The sequence below is a fragment of the Apium graveolens genome, chromosome 9 (assembly GCF_009905375.1).
Source record: "Apium graveolens cultivar Ventura chromosome 9, ASM990537v1, whole genome shotgun sequence".
NCBI classification, from domain to species: Eukaryota; Viridiplantae; Streptophyta; class Magnoliopsida; order Apiales; family Apiaceae; genus Apium; species Apium graveolens.
Window position 1 is genome coordinate 169200562 of NC_133655.1, and position 18451 is coordinate 169219012.

Consider the following 18451-nt stretch of genomic DNA (forward strand, 5'->3'; position numbering starts at 1 on the left):
TTTGATCTTGAGCCATGAACCTTATTCTTGCTAAGCCATTGATTATTGCATACCCAAATATGAACCTCAAATATACGATACTACTCCACAAATACATACAAACTAAATACCGAACACTGAATCGAATTACCTACACACTCAAACCATTGTATCCTATGCTTTGAAAGGCAAAATCCTTGAAACCTTGAAACACTGATTCCTTTGTTATCAAATTTTTTCATTACCCAACAGCTAAGTTTTGAAAATGCCATATTGATCCTCATGAACTCCGAAACCATTTCATTATGAAACATTCAATGTTGTTAATGATTCTGTTTATTGTTTATTATGGCTTATTCTGTTATTATGCTAGAATTGGATTGTTTTTATAAAATTATGGACCAGATTCGTGGTCAGACCATATAATGGTCAAGTTAGGCCAATGTGTACCTTGGATCCAGTAGTTAGAGCAATGTTGTGTGCTTTGCTCGGGGTTAGTGCGTGACTGATCAGCAGCCTAACCTTGGTTTTTAAAATAAAAGTATAATATCCAATTCTAAACCATAATTCATTGTTCACTTGATTGCATAACCATATTCACCTGATGATCATTATTCTCAGTTTTGTCATTGTGACTTGCTGAGCTAGTTAGCTCATTTGTGCGATGTTGTTCATATTCTTTCCAGTTAAAAAGGAACAAGTTGGTAGCGAAGATCCCCAGTCCAGCGCGAGAGTTAGGGGTTCAGGTTGATCGAGTTAAGCTAGCAGGTTTCTTTTGGAACAATTTAAGTTTGTAAAAGTTTGTAATAATGTTTAATGCTCAGTTTGAGTTTGAATGGTTGAGATTTGAACGGTTTGTAATATAAGTAGATGTGTTTGGCTTGTGTGCATACTTTAACCTGTTGCGATCCTTGGTAGTTGGTAAGTAGGGTCACTGCATATTATTATTATCTTTATTATTGTTATAAGCAGGTTATAAATAAGGTGTGTGTGTGGACCCCAAACTTCTGACCCGGGTTTGGAGGGCGCCACACAAGCGGTCAAAACCCACTAGCAGAGGTCGTCAAGGTCCACGAACATGAGCTGTTCACAGACTAGACCCAATACAGCTAGAAGAGCAGAGACATGTGTCCAAAATAGACACAAATTTCTACAAGGAATGATCTGGAATTTATTCCCTTACAGGAACCCTAATTACCCTCTAAGTAGGATATTTGTGTACCAAGTCTCCCAACAAAAGTCTAACCATAGACTCATCTTTATATAAAGGGCTCTACCCCTCAACTCAGAACTATGTTTTTGGTTTGATTCTCTACAACATAGAGATACGTAGGCATCTCGCGAGGACCGATAGTCTCTACCGTGAGATCAGCCATTAAAGTTCGAAACTCACAAACCCTAACATCAATTACTAACGCACCCTAATTTTTATTCCACAACAGGTAGTTAGTGGGTAATAAGGACTGCATTTCCCGCAAACATGTATTATAACCGGAAGTTTTGAAAAATAAGTACACAATACCTTTTTAAAATAAGATTGGCAAATAACTTTAATTCGTTGAAAATCTCCTTCTATATATTAAAAGAGTACTAGGGGCAAATTGAGCCATTTTAATGGCTATAAAATTATAATTTTACCCTTTTATATTAGGAAAATTATGAAAATGTCATGTTCACACAATTTTTGTTAAAAATAGGTATATTTGTGGTATCTACTAAGAATTGAACACCATACCTCCTATTCAAAGATTTCATATCACTACCACTATGTTATATAATTTTTTAAGTTTACTTTTAAAATAATTATTAGATAAACCACGTCCTCTCTATTTATCAAACTCTTTTTTATTACTTTAATTTTTGAGTTAATAAAATAGTGGTTTATATTATTTACGTGCCTTCTTTTTATTTAGTTTTTGTAATGTTATTATAAAATTTTAAAAATGCCACCACCTCATATTTGTTTCAGTTACCTCATATTTAATTTAAATTTATTTCACTCACTTCACATTTATAAATTCTCTTAGTCAAATCCGATTATATATATATGTAATTTATAATTTTATTGATCAAATTTTTTATATTATATTATAATATATATTTTTAATTTGTTAATCATTTACATTATAAATCAATTTTAATATGATTTGATATTTCAAATGTGAGATATTATCGATATTTTTATATATTACGAATTAGTATATTATTTTTTATTTAAAAAATATACTAAAAATATAAAATTATTATTTTTAATTATTTCCCGCATCCTCGTGGGAATCTCCATTCCGGCGGGGATCGGTAATGAAAAGAATCCCCGTTTAGGATTCATGGTATGTTCAGGATCAGGGGCGGGGATGGTACTCCCCGACCCTGAAGTGAACCGATGTATATCCGTACTAACAAACTTCAAATATTTTTGTTATAGTGATATAGTTTTGAACTTTTCTATTAATTAGGATCATATAGCTTACAATAAATATCTAATCATAAAATTCTCGGGATAAGTTAAAATCGAACTCTACGATTAAAAATAAACTCTCACCACTTAAGTTATCTAATACCGCTCTAAGAGAATGTATGAATAGAAAAAAAATCGAGTGAAAAGTTAAAATAATCATTTATCGTATTCAAAAACTATTTGTGTAAAGATGCAAATTCGTTCGAGATAATATTTCAATATATATAGGCCCGTGAGGCACGGGCTTTTACGGTAGTTATTAATTAATTGGGATTAAATATATATAATTTTTTTATTATGCTGATATTAAAAATTTATTTAAAAATTATTCGTTATTTTATCTATTATTGATTAAATATCTCTATTTTGGTCATTGTTTTTATTAATAAAAAAGAGCTAATAAATGCACACCCTAAATTTCTAAGTGCACACCGTTTGTTGAAATTAAGACCACAATACCCTTATGTATATATTTAATTCAAGCCTATTTTCATATTCAACATTCAAGGCTGTGCACGTATCATAAAAAAGTTAGCCAAAGCAGCGCGGCCGCTTTACAAATTTACAATACTACCTGTTGAATAAATCCCCAAAACGGCCGCTGGAAACAAAAAATAGTAAGAAATTGTAAGAATGGCGTGGAGGCAATTAAACACCAAAATTGTCATTGCTGCCTCTAATTTGCCATCCGGGTTTGCATCATTTTCTTCCAAATCTTCCCCTTACATTGGTAATTTCAAATCTTCATAATATGCATATGTATATCATCAGGTATATGTTGTATGTTAACATAATAAGGATGTTGTTTTTTTGCAGTTAAAGTTGGAATACCTGAATTTCTCAAGGGTGTTGGAAATGGGGTAGAAACCCATGTTCAGAAGCTTGAAAATGAGATTGGTGACTTTCAAAAACTTCTTGTTACTCGCACTCTTAAGCTCAAGAAGCTTGAGATCCCCTGCAAACATGTAACTATTTTTACCCCCTTTTATCCTACATGCCTATTGTCTCGTGTATGTGTTTTCGTTATTTTTTCCAGGTTTTTGTTTAATTTGGGTCAGAGTTCTTTAGTTCTTTGGAGGGTAGGAGGGTTTAGGAGCTATTAGGGTTTAAAAGTTTAGCAAAAATTGATATATTTATATTGACTTGGAGGAATTTCTGGTTCAGTTGGATTACATGACTGTGACCAGTGTGGGATCAGTGTAAAGTCGCTAGGATTGTAGCAATTTGCACCACTTGATACAAGCGTGGACTAGAGTGGTGTGAGGTGTCAAAATTGGAGTTAATAGCACTTATTAGTAAAAGTAGTATAACATTAGTCTGGAACATTGCCTATTGTAGACTCTGAAGTGCTTTGCACGCCCCTTGATATATGCCTCTCTTTCTATGGGAATGGGTGATTATCACCAACTAACCCACGTTACATGAGAATTTCTGCTTGTAATGTTAATTACATGCTGCTTTCTAATTTAAAATGCTATCTTCAATTATAAAAGGATATAAGGGGTAGCTGGAGGTTCAGTGTATGTATTTGTGAGTTGGGTTCGGTTGCTGGAGGAACCTCAAGTGGGTATGTTCTATTAAGGACAATGTAAATTCTTATCTTAAAACATTTTAAGTATGTTAAATATTTTTCGAAAGGTCGAATACTATAGGATGCCTACGTATACAAAGGGCAAAAAAGTTTGCTTTCAAATTGCAATAAAACTGTTACATGATTTGCTAGTTCTATAAGCCATTTGTATTCGCTATTCCGAATTACAACAAAGCAATTGTGGTTGAAGGGCTAGTGAAATAAATATACTAGACCTATAAGAGGGGCATTTAATTATCTCCATATCTCTCCATCTCTATTGTGACAGTCACTTCTTACGCCTACTGAACCAGTACCCTTTTGTTTGAAATCAGTTACATATATTTAGTAGGGTATTGCGGTGGGCATGATTTCCTCTTCGTATTGTTTTCAACTTTTCATGATGCAGCATATCTGGGTCTAATCAATCTATTTTACACAAGTCTGTGTAATTTAGATGGCAAGAAAAGATATAAGACTCTTTTGTTTACTCTTGGAGCTAAGAGAACTCTAGGCCTTGATTGAAGTAGAATAATGTAGGTCTATATCTTTAAGAATGTAGCCTTATAATTATTCAGACTATTCATAAATTCTAAACTCTACTTTATTCTGTTGTTCTTGCTCTTTTTGCCATGTTTCTAACCTCTACTTTATTCTGTTGTTCTTGCTCTTTTTGTCATGTTTTTGTTAGCTGAACCGTAATGAGTCGGGTCGCTAAACGAGTGTAATACAGTATGGGGGGAATCGTATTATAGTAAAGGACTAAAGGACTTCTTGGAGAGCGGAAGTGAAGAGCTTATATATATGTATAATTTATTAATTTATAAATATTTAGTGTATAGAGAAAGAGGTTGGTAGTTTATAAAATATAGATTATTTTATATAACCCCAATTGTCTATTAGGTTGTATGATCAAGTATTCTATTCTCTATATATAATGATTTAACTTCCACATGTTAACAAGACTTGATTATTGTAATATTTTTAAATATTGAACTAGGTCTATTCATGGGTTGTTATCCATAATTTTCTCCCTTCTACTTTTGGAAAACACTTTGGATAGTGAATTCTCTGCAATTAATTTACCAAAGTTTTATCTTATTCTTGCTTTTATATCATAATCCAACTTTTGGAAATATAATCATACATTAACTAAATAAATTTAAATCAAGTCCATGGTCTTATACTAACTTAATTAAACTAGTACTCCCTTTGTTCCACCCAATTCTGTACAGTTGGGTTGGGCGCGGAAGTTAAGAAAAAATGTCAATTAGTGGATAAAACTAAGAAAAATGAGTGAAGTGATGGGACCAATCAATATTTAATGTATGAAGTGAGTATTTGGAGGAAAGTAGTGGATTCTATTAATTTTTATATTATAAAACTTTATTACCTTTGGAAATATTTGAAATGTAAAGAATTGAGAGTGACTTTCAAAAAAGAAAAGTGTAAAAAAATGGATGGGACAGAGAGAGTAAGTGATTGAAACTGAGATTCAATGATTGGGAAAAACAATTTTACAACTAGGGTTCTTTAATTGGTTTAATGAATGTCCAATATATTAACGCTTGAGCTTATATTAAATTATTAATAACTTACACTCCCTTCGTCCCATCTATTTCTTTACACTTTATTTTTCTGGATGTTCCTCTTAATTCTTTACATTCCAAAAGTTTCAAAAAGTAGTAAAGTTTTATTAATTAAAAATTATCATCCAATACTTTTTTCCTCTACTGTACTCACTTTATACATTAAATATCAATCGGTCCCACCACTTTACTCACTTTTCTCCACTAATTTAGAAAATCAATAAAAAAATCTTGCATAGCATAGAAAATCAATAATTATCTTTCTTCCAAGTTATAAATAACTACTTAAAACAATTAAACCGGGCTAAAATATCATGAAACATGGATAAATGAGGTACAATATGATGCAAAATATATATAATTAACCATGTATCAGCTTTGTTTCTGCTTAGCATGTTTAATATTTTATAACAATTGGCGAAGATGCCCTATCTTGTATAAATTATTGACATTTCTTAGTAATTGTAAATGTTCACAATAGAATGCTCATCATAGATATATATGATGTAACTGGTTATAATATCAGTTTGCAGCAAAGGAATCGGAGGATGGAATTAATCATTTATGCTCTATAGTTGACATTTGAGCTTAAATTTTAGTACTTCACTCATTGATCAACACAAATTTCAGCTAAAGTTTAGTATACTCATTGCTTTCCTTTGCGCATGGGCTTGTTCATTCTGATGATTTATTTTGCAGCCTTAATAAATCTGGTCTTAATCCTACTCACGATCTCCTCCATTCTTATCTCCTTATATCTTTATCATCAGTCCCTTCAATTCTATTCCGGCCAACCAGCGAGTGGCGGAAGGATATTTTATTAATAAGTGATGCATGACAGATTTTAGAATGATGGAATATATGTAATCAAACAAGAATTTTGATAAATTTGGGTGGATTACCCTACTACCCCAAAGGATTCCCAACCACAAGTGGTAAAAATTATGGATTGCAACCCCAATTGAAATACCTAAATACTTAAATTTGGGTATCACAATACTTAAATATGGGTATTAAAATACTAAGCCCCGTAAACACTTGGGTTTATTATAAATTACTATATTTTATAAATTACTAGCCCCGCAGATAATACACATCGTTAAATAAACTATCTATCTCTACACTAAATATATATTAACTTTCTTTTTATCCATACATAAATTCTTCACTATGTTTCCCCATCAATAGGTGTTGCTAAAAAGCAAAAAGAATACTGTTGAGATTGAAGACCTGATATGGGTAGTTGAACAAACTTATGACTCCATTTTCTATGAGAGTGATACATCCAAAGTGTATAATGTTATAGATAGACTGCTCCCAAAAACAAGAGAAGGAAATAAGAGTTAAACAGGATGACCTTTTAAACACATCAACACCGTAGAACCCCCTCAGCAGTCAAATGTTTGTTATAGCTAGAACATATCATCTGTATCCTGAAAACGCTCAGTCTTGTGGCCGTCCGCCGCTGCAACCAATCATACTACTGAATATAATTGGCTCGTGTAAATAGTTCTGTGATTGTTGTTGCATCTAGTATCAGTTCTCATGTATTAGTTCTGTGATTCTTGTTGCATCTTGTATTTGATTTCGTCAAATGTTATTTCTCTTAATTAATTTGCTCTTCTTTCTGTTGATTAACATAGTGCTTTGCTGGTTACAGAGGAAGCTGATTTTGAAATATGCACACAAATACAGGCTGGGACTTTGGAGGCCTCGAGCTGAGCCAGTGAAAAAAGCTTGAACACTTTTTGCGTTGTGCAATAAAATATCTGATGCCTGATGATTGAATGTAGTTGGGCAATATGTTAGCAATTTCTACTAGCAGTTGGAAAATGTGTTCATTGTTAATTTTAGTGTGGTTTCTTTTAAAGAAATTATGGGCCAACAGTGATGTTTAGTATTATAATTTATCTTGTTTTGTTGATTGGTTTGACACTGAGAATTCTGAATATCTGGGTCACTGGGTGACAATGATGAATTGAAATCCAATTATATGTACTAGTATATGATATCCTGTTTGAGAATTAAACAGATCTTATCCCGGTAGAATCTGGGAGAATAGGATGCAGTTGTTTTTGGTGATACCCTGATTTTGCCGGCTAAAAGAAAGTTGTTTATGTTACCCCGATTTTGTCAGAAAAATAAATAAATAATCGTGTAATAGGCAGCGTAGAAATAAGTATTCGTGCATATAATCGAGATTGAAAGAAAATGAAGATCCCAAAATTTTCACAATTTTTTCTCCAAAAATTACTATATTTCAAGTGCGCATCTAGCAACTTTCCTAATAATATGAGACATGCGCATGTGTATATCTATACTATATTATTATAAGTACCACCTTCCTAAAAAATATGTTAACACCTTCAAAAAAATGTTTAAACAAATATTATTTAATCAAAATAAATAAATCATGTATCTCATATAATTACAAACTCTATGAATTATAATCGAGCTTCATATCTAAGAGCACTCAACTTCTTTCTTAGTAGGAAATCAAACACTTCCAAATTTAATTTTATTAATTGAAATTATAATATAATAAAATATTTATTAAATCAAGAAAAAATTAAAAAAAACATATAGCAAATCATCCATATACACTTATCTAAACTATATTATTATAAGCGAAACATGGTTTTGTTTGGTTGGTTGGTTACCATCTTTCTAAAAAATATGTTAACGCATTCCAAAAAAAGTTTAAACAAAAATTATTTAATCATATTGTACAATTATAAGCGAAACATGGTTTCGTTTGGTTGGTTGGCTAACACCTTCCTAAAAGTTATGTTAACACCTTCCTGTTTAAACAAATATTATTTAATCAAAATTAATAAATCATCTATCTCATATAACTACAAATTCTATGAATTATAATTCAGCTTGATATCTAAGAGCACTCAACTTCTTTTTTAGTAGGAAATCAAACACTTCCAAAATTAATTTTATTAATTTAAATTATAATAGAATAAAATATTTATTAAATCAAGGAAAAATTAAAAAACAATAGCAAATCATCCATATACACTTATCTATACAATACTATTATAAGCGAAACATGGTTTCGTTTGGTCGATTGGTTACCACCTTCTTAAAAAATATGTTAACACCTTCCAAAAGAAGTTTAAACAAATATTATTTAATCAAAATAAATAAATCATGTATCTTATATAACTACAAACTCAATGAATTATAATTCAGCTTGATATCTAAAAGCACTAAACTTCTTTCTTGGTAGGAAATCAAACACTTCCAAAATTAATTTTATTAATTCAAATTATAATATAATAAAATATTTATTAAATTAAGGAAAAATTAAAAAACAATAGCAAATCATCCATATACACTTATATTCAAAACTCCCACTTTCGTATAGGCCCTACACCCGCTATATAGATTGCAGAAAAAGAAAAGACTTTTTAAAATTTTAACTATTGAAATTTTGAATCCTTTAATAATCTATACTATACTATTATAAGTGAAATATGGTTTCGTTTGGTCGGTTAGTTACCACCTTCCTAAAAAATATGTTAACACCTTCCAAAAAATGTTTAAACAAATATTATTTAATCAAAATAAATAAATCATGTATCTCATATAACTACAAACTCTATGAATTATAATCTAGCTTGATATCTAAGAGCACTCAACTTCTTTCTTAATAGGAAATCAAACACTTCCAAAATTAATTTTATTAATTCAAATTATAATATAATAAAATATTTATTAAATTAAGGAAAAATTAAAAAACAATAGCAAATCATCCATAGACACTTATATAAACTATACTATTATAAGCGAAACATGGTTTCGTCTGGTCGGTTGGTTACCACCTTTCTAAAAAATATGTTAACACCATCCAAAAAAGTTTAAACAAATATTATTTAATCATACTCTACTATTATAAGCGAAATATGGTTTCGTTTGGTTGGTTGGTTAACACCTTCCTCAAAAATATGTTAACACCTTCCAAAAAATGTTTAAACAAATATTATTTAATTAAAATAAATAAATCATGTATCTCATGTAACTACAAATTTTATAAATCATAATCCAGCTTGATATCTAAGAGCACTCAACTTCTTTCTTAGTAGAAAATCAAACACTTCCAAAATGAATTTATTAATTCAAATTATAATAGAATAAAATATTTATTAAATCAAGGAAAAATTAAAAAACAATAGCAAATCATCCATGGACACTTATATAAACTATACTATTATAAGCGAAACATGGTTTCGACTGGTCGGTTGGTTACCACATTTCTGAAAAATATGTTAACACCTTCCAAAAAAAGTTTAAAAAAATATTATTTAATCATACTCTACTATTATAAGCGAAACATGGTTTCGTTTGATTGTTTGGTTAACAACTTCTTAAAAAATATGTTAACACCTTCCAAAAAATGTTTAAACAAATATTATTTAATCAAAATAAATAAATCATGTATCTCATATAACTACAAATTCTATGAATTATAATCCAGCTTGATATCTAAGAGCACTCAACTTTTTTCTTAGTAGAAAATCAAACACTTCCAAAATTAATTTTAATAATTCAAATTATAATAGAATAAAATATTTATTAAATCAAGGAAAAATTAAAAAAAATAGCAAATCATCCATATACACTTATCTATACAATACTATTATAAGCGAAATATGGTTTCGTTTGGTTGGTTGGTTACCACCTTCTTAAAAAATATGTTAACACCTTACAAAAAAAGTTTAAACAAATATTATTTAATCAAAATAAATAAATCATGTATCTCATATAACTATAAACTCTATGAATTATAATCCAGCTTGATATCTAAGAGTACTCAACTTCTTTCTTGGTAGGATATCAAACACTTCCAAAATTAATTTTATTAATTCAAATTATAATATAATAAAATATTTATTAAATCAAGGAAAAATTAAAAAATAATAGCAAATCATCCATATACACTTATCTATACAATACTATTATAAGCGAAACATGGTTTCGTTTGGTCGATTGATACCACCTTCTTAAAAAATATGTTAACACCTTCCAAAAAAATTTAAAACAAATATTATTTAATCAAAATAAAGTAATCATGTATCTCATATAACTACAAACTCTATGAATTATAATCCAGCTTGATATCTAAGAGCACTCAACTTCTTTCTTGATAGGAAATCAAACACTTCCAAAATTAATTTTATTAATTCAAATTATAATATAATAAAATATTTATTAAATCAAGGAAAAATTAAAAAACAATAGCAAATCATCCATATACACTTATATTCAAGACTTCCACTTTCGTATAGGCCCTACACCCGCCATATAGATTGCAGAAAAAGAAAAGATTTTTTAAAATTTTAACTATTGAAATTTTGAATCCTATAATAATCTATACTATAAACATGGTTTCGTTTGGTCGATTGGTTACCACCTTCCTAAAAAATATGTTAACACCTTTCAAAAAATGTTTAAACAAATATTATTTAATCAAAATAAATAAATCATGTATATCATATAACTACAAACTACATGAATTATAATCCAGTTTGATATCTCAAGTACTCAACTTCTTTTTTAGTAGTAAGTCAAACACTTCCAAAATTAACTTTATTAATTCAAATTATAATATAATAAAATATTTATTAAATCAAGGAAAAATTAAAAAACAATAGCAAATCATCCATATACACTTATCTATACTATACTATTATAAGCGAAACATAGTTTCGTTTGATCGATTGGTTACCACCTTCAAAAAATATGTTAACACCTTCCAAAAAAAGTTTAAACAAATATTATTTAATCATACTATACTATTATAAGCGAAATATGGTTTCGTTTGGTCGGTTGGTTATCACCTTTCTAAAAAATATGTCAACACCTTCCAAAAAATGTTTAAACAAATATTATTTAATCAAAATAAATAAATCATGTATCTCATATAACTACAAACTCTATGAATTATATAGAATTATAATCCAGCTTGATATCTAAAAGCACTCAACTTCTTTGTTAATAGAAAATCAAACACTTCCAAAATTAATTTATTAATTCAACTTATAATATAATGAAATATTTATTAAATTAAGGAAAAATTTAAAAACAATAGCAAATCATCCATATACACTTATCTAAACTATAATATTATAAGCGAAACATGGTTTCGTTTGGTGGGTTGGTTACCACCTTTCTAAAAAATATGTTAACACCTTACAAAAAAAGTTTAAACAAATATTATTTAATCATACTCTACTATTATAAGTGAAACATGGTTTCGTTTGATTGGTTGGTTACCACCTTTCTAAAAAATATGTTAACACCTTACAAAAAAAGTTTAAACAAATATTATTTAACCATACTATACTGTTATTAGCGAAATATGGTTTCGTTTGGTCGGTTGGTTATCACCTTCCTAAAAAATATGTCAACACCTTCCAAAAAATGTTTAAACAAATATTATTTAATCAAAATAAATAAATCATGTATCTCATATAACTACAAACTCTATCAATTATATAGAATTATAATCCAGCTTGATATCTAAGAGCACTCAACTTCTTTCTTAATAGGAAATCAAACACTTCCAAAACTAATTTTATTAATTCAAATTATAATATAATAAAATATTTATTAAATTAAGGAAAAATTTAAAAACAATAGCAAACCATCCATATACACTTATCTAAACTATACTATTATAAGCGAAATATGGTTTAGTTTGGTGGGTTGGTTACCACCTTTCTAAAAAATATGTTAACACCTTACAAAAAAAGTTTAAACAAATATTATTTAATCATACTCTACTATTATAAGCGAAACATGGTTTCGTTTGATTGGTAGGTTACCACCTTCCTAAAAAATATGTTAACAATTTCCAAAAAATGTTTAAACAAATATTATTTAATCAAAATAAATAAATCATGTATCTCATATAACTACAAATTCTATGAATTATAATCCAGCTTAATATTTAAGAGCACTCAACTTCTTTCTTAGTAGGAAATCAAACATTTCCAAAATTAATTTTATTAATTCAAATTATAATAAAATAAAATATTTATTAAATTAAGGAAAAATTAAAAAACAATAGCTAATCATCCATATACACTTATCTATACTATACTATTATAAGCGAAACATGGTTTCGTTTGGTCGGTTGGTTACCACCTTCTTAAAAAATATGTTAACACCTTCCAAAAAAAGTTTAAACAAATATTATTTAATCAAAATAAATGAATCATGTATCTCATATAACTATAAACTCTATGAATTATAATCCAGCTTGATATCTAAGAGCACTTAACTTCTTTTTTGGTAGGAAATCAAACACTTCCAAAATTAATTTTATTAATTCAAATTATAATACAATAAAATATTTATTAAATAAAGGAAAAATTAAAAAACAATAGCAAATCATCCATATACAGTTATATTTAAGACTCCCACTTTGGTATAGATCATACACCCGCCTTATAGATTGCAGAAAAATAAAAGACTTTTTAAAATTTTAACTATTGAAATTTTGAATCCTTTAATAATCTATACTATACTATTATAAGCGAAACATGGTTTTGTCGGTTGGTTATCACCTTCCTAAAAAATATGTTAACACCTTCCAAAAAATGTTTAAACAAATATTATTTAATCAAAATAAATAAATCATGTATCTCATATAACTACAAAATCTATGAATTATATAGAATTATAATCCAGGAGAAGAAAAGACTTTTTAAAATTTTAACTATTGAAATTTTGAATCCTTCAATAATATAAAATATATAAAAAATAATACGCAAATATTTTAATTTTATAAATTTTAATAGTATATAATCATTATTTTTATAATTTAGTTTTACGAAATAACAAAATAATAAAATTACAAATATTATAATCAGTCCGTGCATCAGACTAGTTAAAGGCTTGTATATATATATAACTCACCATATATTATGATAAGTAATTTGATAAAAAGCTGAGGATTATTTTTGGGTAAACCGGCACTGATATTCTATGCTTTTGGCATTGTGCTCCTAATCACGAAATACCATGAGGACTTCCGGAAGCATTGAGAAACTGTAGCTGTTGAAGAACCTAAAAATTATTTTGGTTCCTCCTTGTAGTCATTGTAGATTCTTGTCTAGAGCTTAACAATAAGGACATGACATGCATCCTATTTTGTCTCTGAGAAACATAATTTATCACTTGAAAAGGTGTAAATAAGATTTTGACTTGTAAATAACTTTTCCAAACTAGCGTTACAGTAATCATGGCCTTTCACCCAACTGTTCTTGGTTCCTCCTTATTTCAAAAGTAAAAAAAAAAAAACAATAAATTTTAACAGTAAATCTGTAACTACATTGCTTCACTAGTAGAATAATTTAGGAATGTTTACCATGATTTCGTCATTGATAAACAAACTGATTATTAGATCTTTTGGGGAAATTATAGTCATGGACTCCAATAATGTAATTTGCAAGTGATAGCAAATAATATATGAAACACATGCTATAGTTTAGTTGCCAGAGCAGTCCTTTATTTTAGCTAAGTACCCGTGATGACCAGTAGAAACAATGCACCTATCCACCAAAACAAACACGAAAAGCATCCTCATCACCTCTGTTAGTTGTATCATTTACGGACCGCATTTAAATTCTAGACATATTCCCATTCGAAATCTAAATTCGTTTCACTTCAATTGCAGCTCCTTGCTTAATTCCTGACTCTAGCATTGCCTCGAGAATAGCAATATCCCTTGCACCTTCGATGAATGAGCTACGTGGTTCAGCTTCGTAACTTTCTTTCTGCAGAAGAACAGAAATAAGAATAAATAAGTATCAGAATATTATTAAAAGCTTTGGAGTCGAATTCGTTTTCATTCTTCAGAAATGACATCTTACTGAGCCCAGGGATTTCAAAAACTTTGCACAAAAGGATTTTATACCAGGTGATTTCAGACAGGATATGGACATTAACATGGACTCTGATAAATTGTTGTGTCATGCATATGTAAAATCTAGAAGACAAAGTTAAATCTAGATCTACTTAAACCCAACATTTATGACAAATTAAACATGACAATTGTTTGTGAAATTTCTATATATGCTCATAAAACATAGAAAGATGGGCGAGATAAGGTGGCAATGCCTTCTGGGCCATTCTAGAGATGCTGAAGATCGGCTTTCGGAAGACATCATGCCACTGCCTGTCAACCTGGCTGAACTGGTTGTTTGCAGAACAATAACGCTAAAATCAATTACTGTACTTATAAGCCAGGTTCAAGTTGAGAAAGAACACCTAGGCACTTTAGATGCTTCTGTTTATACTACCTTAAGGGTGGCCTGAGACATGTCATGAATAAATGTCTTCAACTCTCCGGTCACTCCACCGAAAGGGTAGAATGAGACCTTGCTTTGACCATCAGTAGTATAAACGGACACCTGTTGTAGCATCATAATTATTAATATTTTGTTACTCATCACCAACTATGATGATAATAATGTAAATTATTCTGGTAATAAGAGGAGTATGTTTATATGTAGATAAATGTTTTCCTAGCTTCATCAGGTTCTACTATTATGCGGACAAAATATGAGTACTCCAACATAAATTCACCAGATATCCATGTTTTCCATCTTTATTTCCGCGCTCAACTTGCAGAGTTCCATTTAAGCCAACAATCCTCCACAGAACCTATGGAGCAATAGAGTTTGAGTAGGGGTAATTTCAATGAAGTTGTGGTCTAGGTAATTAACTAATAAATTTAACCATTGCACATGCCTTGGGTGATCTTGAAGATACAACCATAACAAAAACTCCGGAACATCCGTTCTCCAATTGACTACACGGATGGAAGAAAGAAATGGGCTTGAATTAGTCAAGTAGTTATAGATAAATCTGAAATTTATCACAAGAATTCAAACTCACAACAAAGAGGATATGCTATCTGGTGGAGGGAGACTCATATCTACATGAGATGTTGTAGCTGACACCGAGGTTATCTCACATCCTACAAGCTGTTCAAATAATCAGATGGGAGAATCATAAAGAACTAAAGTAATGGCAGAAAAAAATTAAGTTGACAGAAAGTAATACACCTCTGCAAGAAAAGTAGCGAGCCTGTGTATTTACCTCTACATTAGAAACTGAGATACAGTTGACTATTTTTCATGAAAGCTCTCGTCTATAAGTTTATTCAATTTATATAAACTTTTCATGTGTATCTTAATATGCTCTAGGAAAAATTGTTGAATATATTATTTATGACCACAATTTTGATCAGATTGTGTCCAGATGACTAGACTTTTGTAATTCAAGAAGGCCAAGAGATTAATAAACTTATAGAACACCCGAAGAAGGCAACTAAACCTTATTTAGTTTCTCAAAGAAATAGGATGAAAGCTCACCATTCTCAAGCCTGCAATAAAATGAACACCCATATCTAAGACAAAACCCCCCTGCCAAAACACATAGAAATGATAGCAAAATGTCAGCATAATAGAAGGTTACATACACTGGGAACTGTTATAATTAATTTTAACTTCAAAGATAGATATTTAAATTTCAAAATAAGACCGCCAAGCCAACTTTGTTTTAGTGTGTCTAGTTCAGGAAGATTATCGTAGCACTTCAAGAGAAGAAGGAGAAGAGATCTATGAAACATTTTTTAACAGGTCAATTAATTAGCATTTACACGTCACATACATAATTTTTGGAAGTTGTATTTATGCTACAAATAGAACTACCACTCTGTCACTCTTTAGTGCATCCTTTTGTGCAAATGGAATTTTATAAATATTGACGAGAGCAGGAGAGTGCACACTTTTTGCTCCTTGCGAATATAACAACATAAAGGAAGCAGCTGTAAACATACATTAAAGTTGCGTCTCCAGATGCTTGAGAAGTAAGGATTTGAACTGTTCATTGAGCCTTCGATAATAACTTGGATGCTCATCATGTCTCCAATTTCAGCCATTAACTTTTTGCTCTGTACCATGATAAAGTATTAGCTCGACAATCTAGGACAATAAACATATGAAAAATGTTACAGGAACATATACCTCGACAAAAGCAGGTTCAAACCGATAATTTTCTGCAACAGCCCATATTGGCTGGCCAGCAACTTCAGTGTTTATAGAATTATAGCATGCAAGTGCACTTTCTGCTTCTTTCACAGCTGCGCAATTAGACAATGTTGATTTTAACATATTATAACTTCATTAAAAACAATGCATCCTGAAGTCCTATTTAACATGGTTTGTTTATAGATCACATATAGTGATCGTATATGTATATTATACAGTTGCTCCCGAAAACGTATATTGCAGCACCATCTCACCAGAGGATCCCAGTGTTAAATAAGAAAAAAGTAACAATTATAAATTGAAATCTACAAAGTTAGTAAAAAGTAATCGTACTGTAGGTAGATCACTTACAAACTGCAGCTGGCTTCTCTGTTGACCCACAGTTTCCACCAAGCAATGAGTAGTGCATGCACACACAGAGTAACTTTAGCTCAATGTGCAAGATTGTATATGGTGAACAACAATCTATTACTATTTGCAGTGTGTAGTTACATCCAAGACATTGCAAAATTGCTTAATGTCCAGATGTTTGAAATTCTTAGCAAATGTTTAAGATTCAGATAATGCAAGTTACCTTGAAGAACATGTTTCCCTGCCTTGAGCAGCTTCAATGACATCTCCACCTGTGCGATTTAGTTAAAAATATCAATGATACTCAACAGAACATCAAGACAACACAACACACATGAAAAGTTTATAAACAATTTTAATTACTTTTCTAAGAGATAACAATCTAAATTATAAAGTACTAGATAAACATACAACAAAGCTACCTGCAAGAACGTACCAAAAATAACAAAGCTTATCCAACCAAATACGAAAAATATCTTTCCAACTTTCTAATTATAACCGTTTAAATTGCTATTTTTATATATAATATCTTTATTTTAATTTTTCTAATTATGTATCAATTATGAAATTAAGGCTTAATTATGAAACAAAGTAGTGTGGTTGCTGAAATATAATCAAAGTTAAAAAAGAAATGAAAAGGTAAAATGAAGATATATACATGGTAGATAGACAGTACCTGAGTTTGTCCAGCAAGAACAACTGCAACACCAATAATGGAAGAATCCTTAATAATATCATCAAGTCCTGCATCACCCCACTTCGATTCAACATCCGGAAAATATTTATCTGCCAATTTAACTGCCTCTTTGGCAGATTCCTGGACGTGCCATGCAAATACATTAACACTTACAAACATGCAATATCACTGATGATCTACATTATGAATGCAACAACAATTCTGATCCATTTCATAAAAAATCAAATTATATGAACATAAGAAAAAATGCAAGAATCGAAGATTACCTCGGACCGGCTCCAGATGGCTTTAACAACAACAAGATCAGAGATCTCAGATAATCTGGGAATGTATTGTGATCTAACAAAAATTCCAGCGCCAATTATGGCAATTTTAGGTGGCTCATCACCCATGTGTGAAAATTTGTATATGCAGAAAGATTAAATTTCTTGAAATGTGTGATGGATGAATCTAGAAATGCATGTTGGATTTATGTTACAAAATATGTTTTGATTGTTTGGAAACCATGTGAAACAAGAAAATAGTTTATGAACAAGAGAAACTCATTTATACTCTGTTAATTGATCAAATCAAACAATAAAAAAGAAAAACAGATTCCATTTTTCACCTACAACTTAGTGCCTCATACATAAATACACTATTTATTTATTTCCTTACAGTTAATAATATTGTAATATTATAGTTAATATTACAATATTATTTCATGTATTCATATTGTTTTTTTGTTATTTACGT

At 29.8% G+C, this 18451-nt stretch overlaps 2 protein-coding genes across 3 annotated transcripts; one reads left to right on the plus strand and one right to left on the minus strand.

Moving 5' to 3' along the window:
* The first annotated feature begins 2948 nt into the window (after nt 1-2948).
* LOC141684411 (uncharacterized) lies at nt 2949-7594 on the plus strand. The gene is made up of 3 exons (XM_074489386.1): nt 2949-3167; nt 3254-3402; nt 7257-7594. The coding sequence occupies exons 1-3, from the start codon at nt 3071-3073 to the stop codon at nt 7335-7337; spliced, it is 327 nt and encodes a 108-aa protein (XP_074345487.1). The 5' UTR covers nt 2949-3070; the 3' UTR covers nt 7338-7594.
* A 6212-nt stretch (nt 7595-13806) lies between these two features.
* Nucleotides 13807-18267, minus strand: LOC141686851 (dehydrogenase FPY6-like). Of its 2 annotated transcripts, XM_074491943.1 has the most exons (13): nt 17983-18267; nt 17696-17836; nt 17243-17291; nt 17020-17037; nt 16645-16760; nt 16458-16571; nt 15991-16041; nt 15512-15600; nt 15365-15425; nt 15200-15277; nt 14914-15024; nt 14732-14806; nt 13807-14388 (listed from the first exon to the last, which is right to left on the minus strand). In XM_074491943.1, the coding sequence occupies exons 1-13, from the start codon at nt 18106-18108 to the stop codon at nt 14263-14265; spliced, it is 1155 nt and encodes a 384-aa protein (XP_074348044.1). In that variant the 5' UTR covers nt 18109-18267; the 3' UTR covers nt 13807-14262. The 2 variants fall into 2 exon arrangements, with proteins under 2 accessions (XP_074348044.1, XP_074348045.1); XM_074491944.1 differs by lacking the exon at nt 14732-14806 and having other exon boundaries at nt 17983-18263.
* Nucleotides 18268-18451: the final 184 nt, after the last annotated feature.

What these genes read in the sequence shown, in the direction of transcription:
- LOC141684411 (XM_074489386.1), top strand. Translation starts at nt 3,071, where the DNA reads ATGGCGTGGAGGCAATTAAACACCAAAATTGTCATTGCTGCCTCTAAT. An exon ending in CAAATCTTCCCCTTACATTG is followed by an intron (nt 3,168 to 3,253) that starts GTAATTTCAAAT and finishes GTTTTTTTGCAG; the next exon opens with TTAAAGTTGGAATACCTGAA. An exon ending in TTGAGATCCCCTGCAAACAT is followed by an intron (nt 3,403 to 7,256) that starts GTAACTATTTTT and finishes TGCTGGTTACAG; the next exon opens with AGGAAGCTGATTTTGAAATA.
- LOC141686851 (XM_074491943.1), bottom strand. Translation starts at nt 18,108, where the DNA reads ATGGGTGATGAGCCACCTAAAATTGCCATAATTGGCGCTGGAATTTTT. An exon ending in TTGAACCTGCTTTTGTCGAG is followed by an intron (nt 16,572 to 16,644) that starts GTATATGTTCCT and finishes ATCATGGTACAG; the next exon opens with AGCAAAAAGTTAATGGCTGA. An exon ending in TTATTGCAGGCTTGAGAATG is followed by an intron (nt 15,601 to 15,990) that starts GTGAGCTTTCAT and finishes TTATTTGAACAG; the next exon opens with CTTGTAGGATGTGAGATAAC.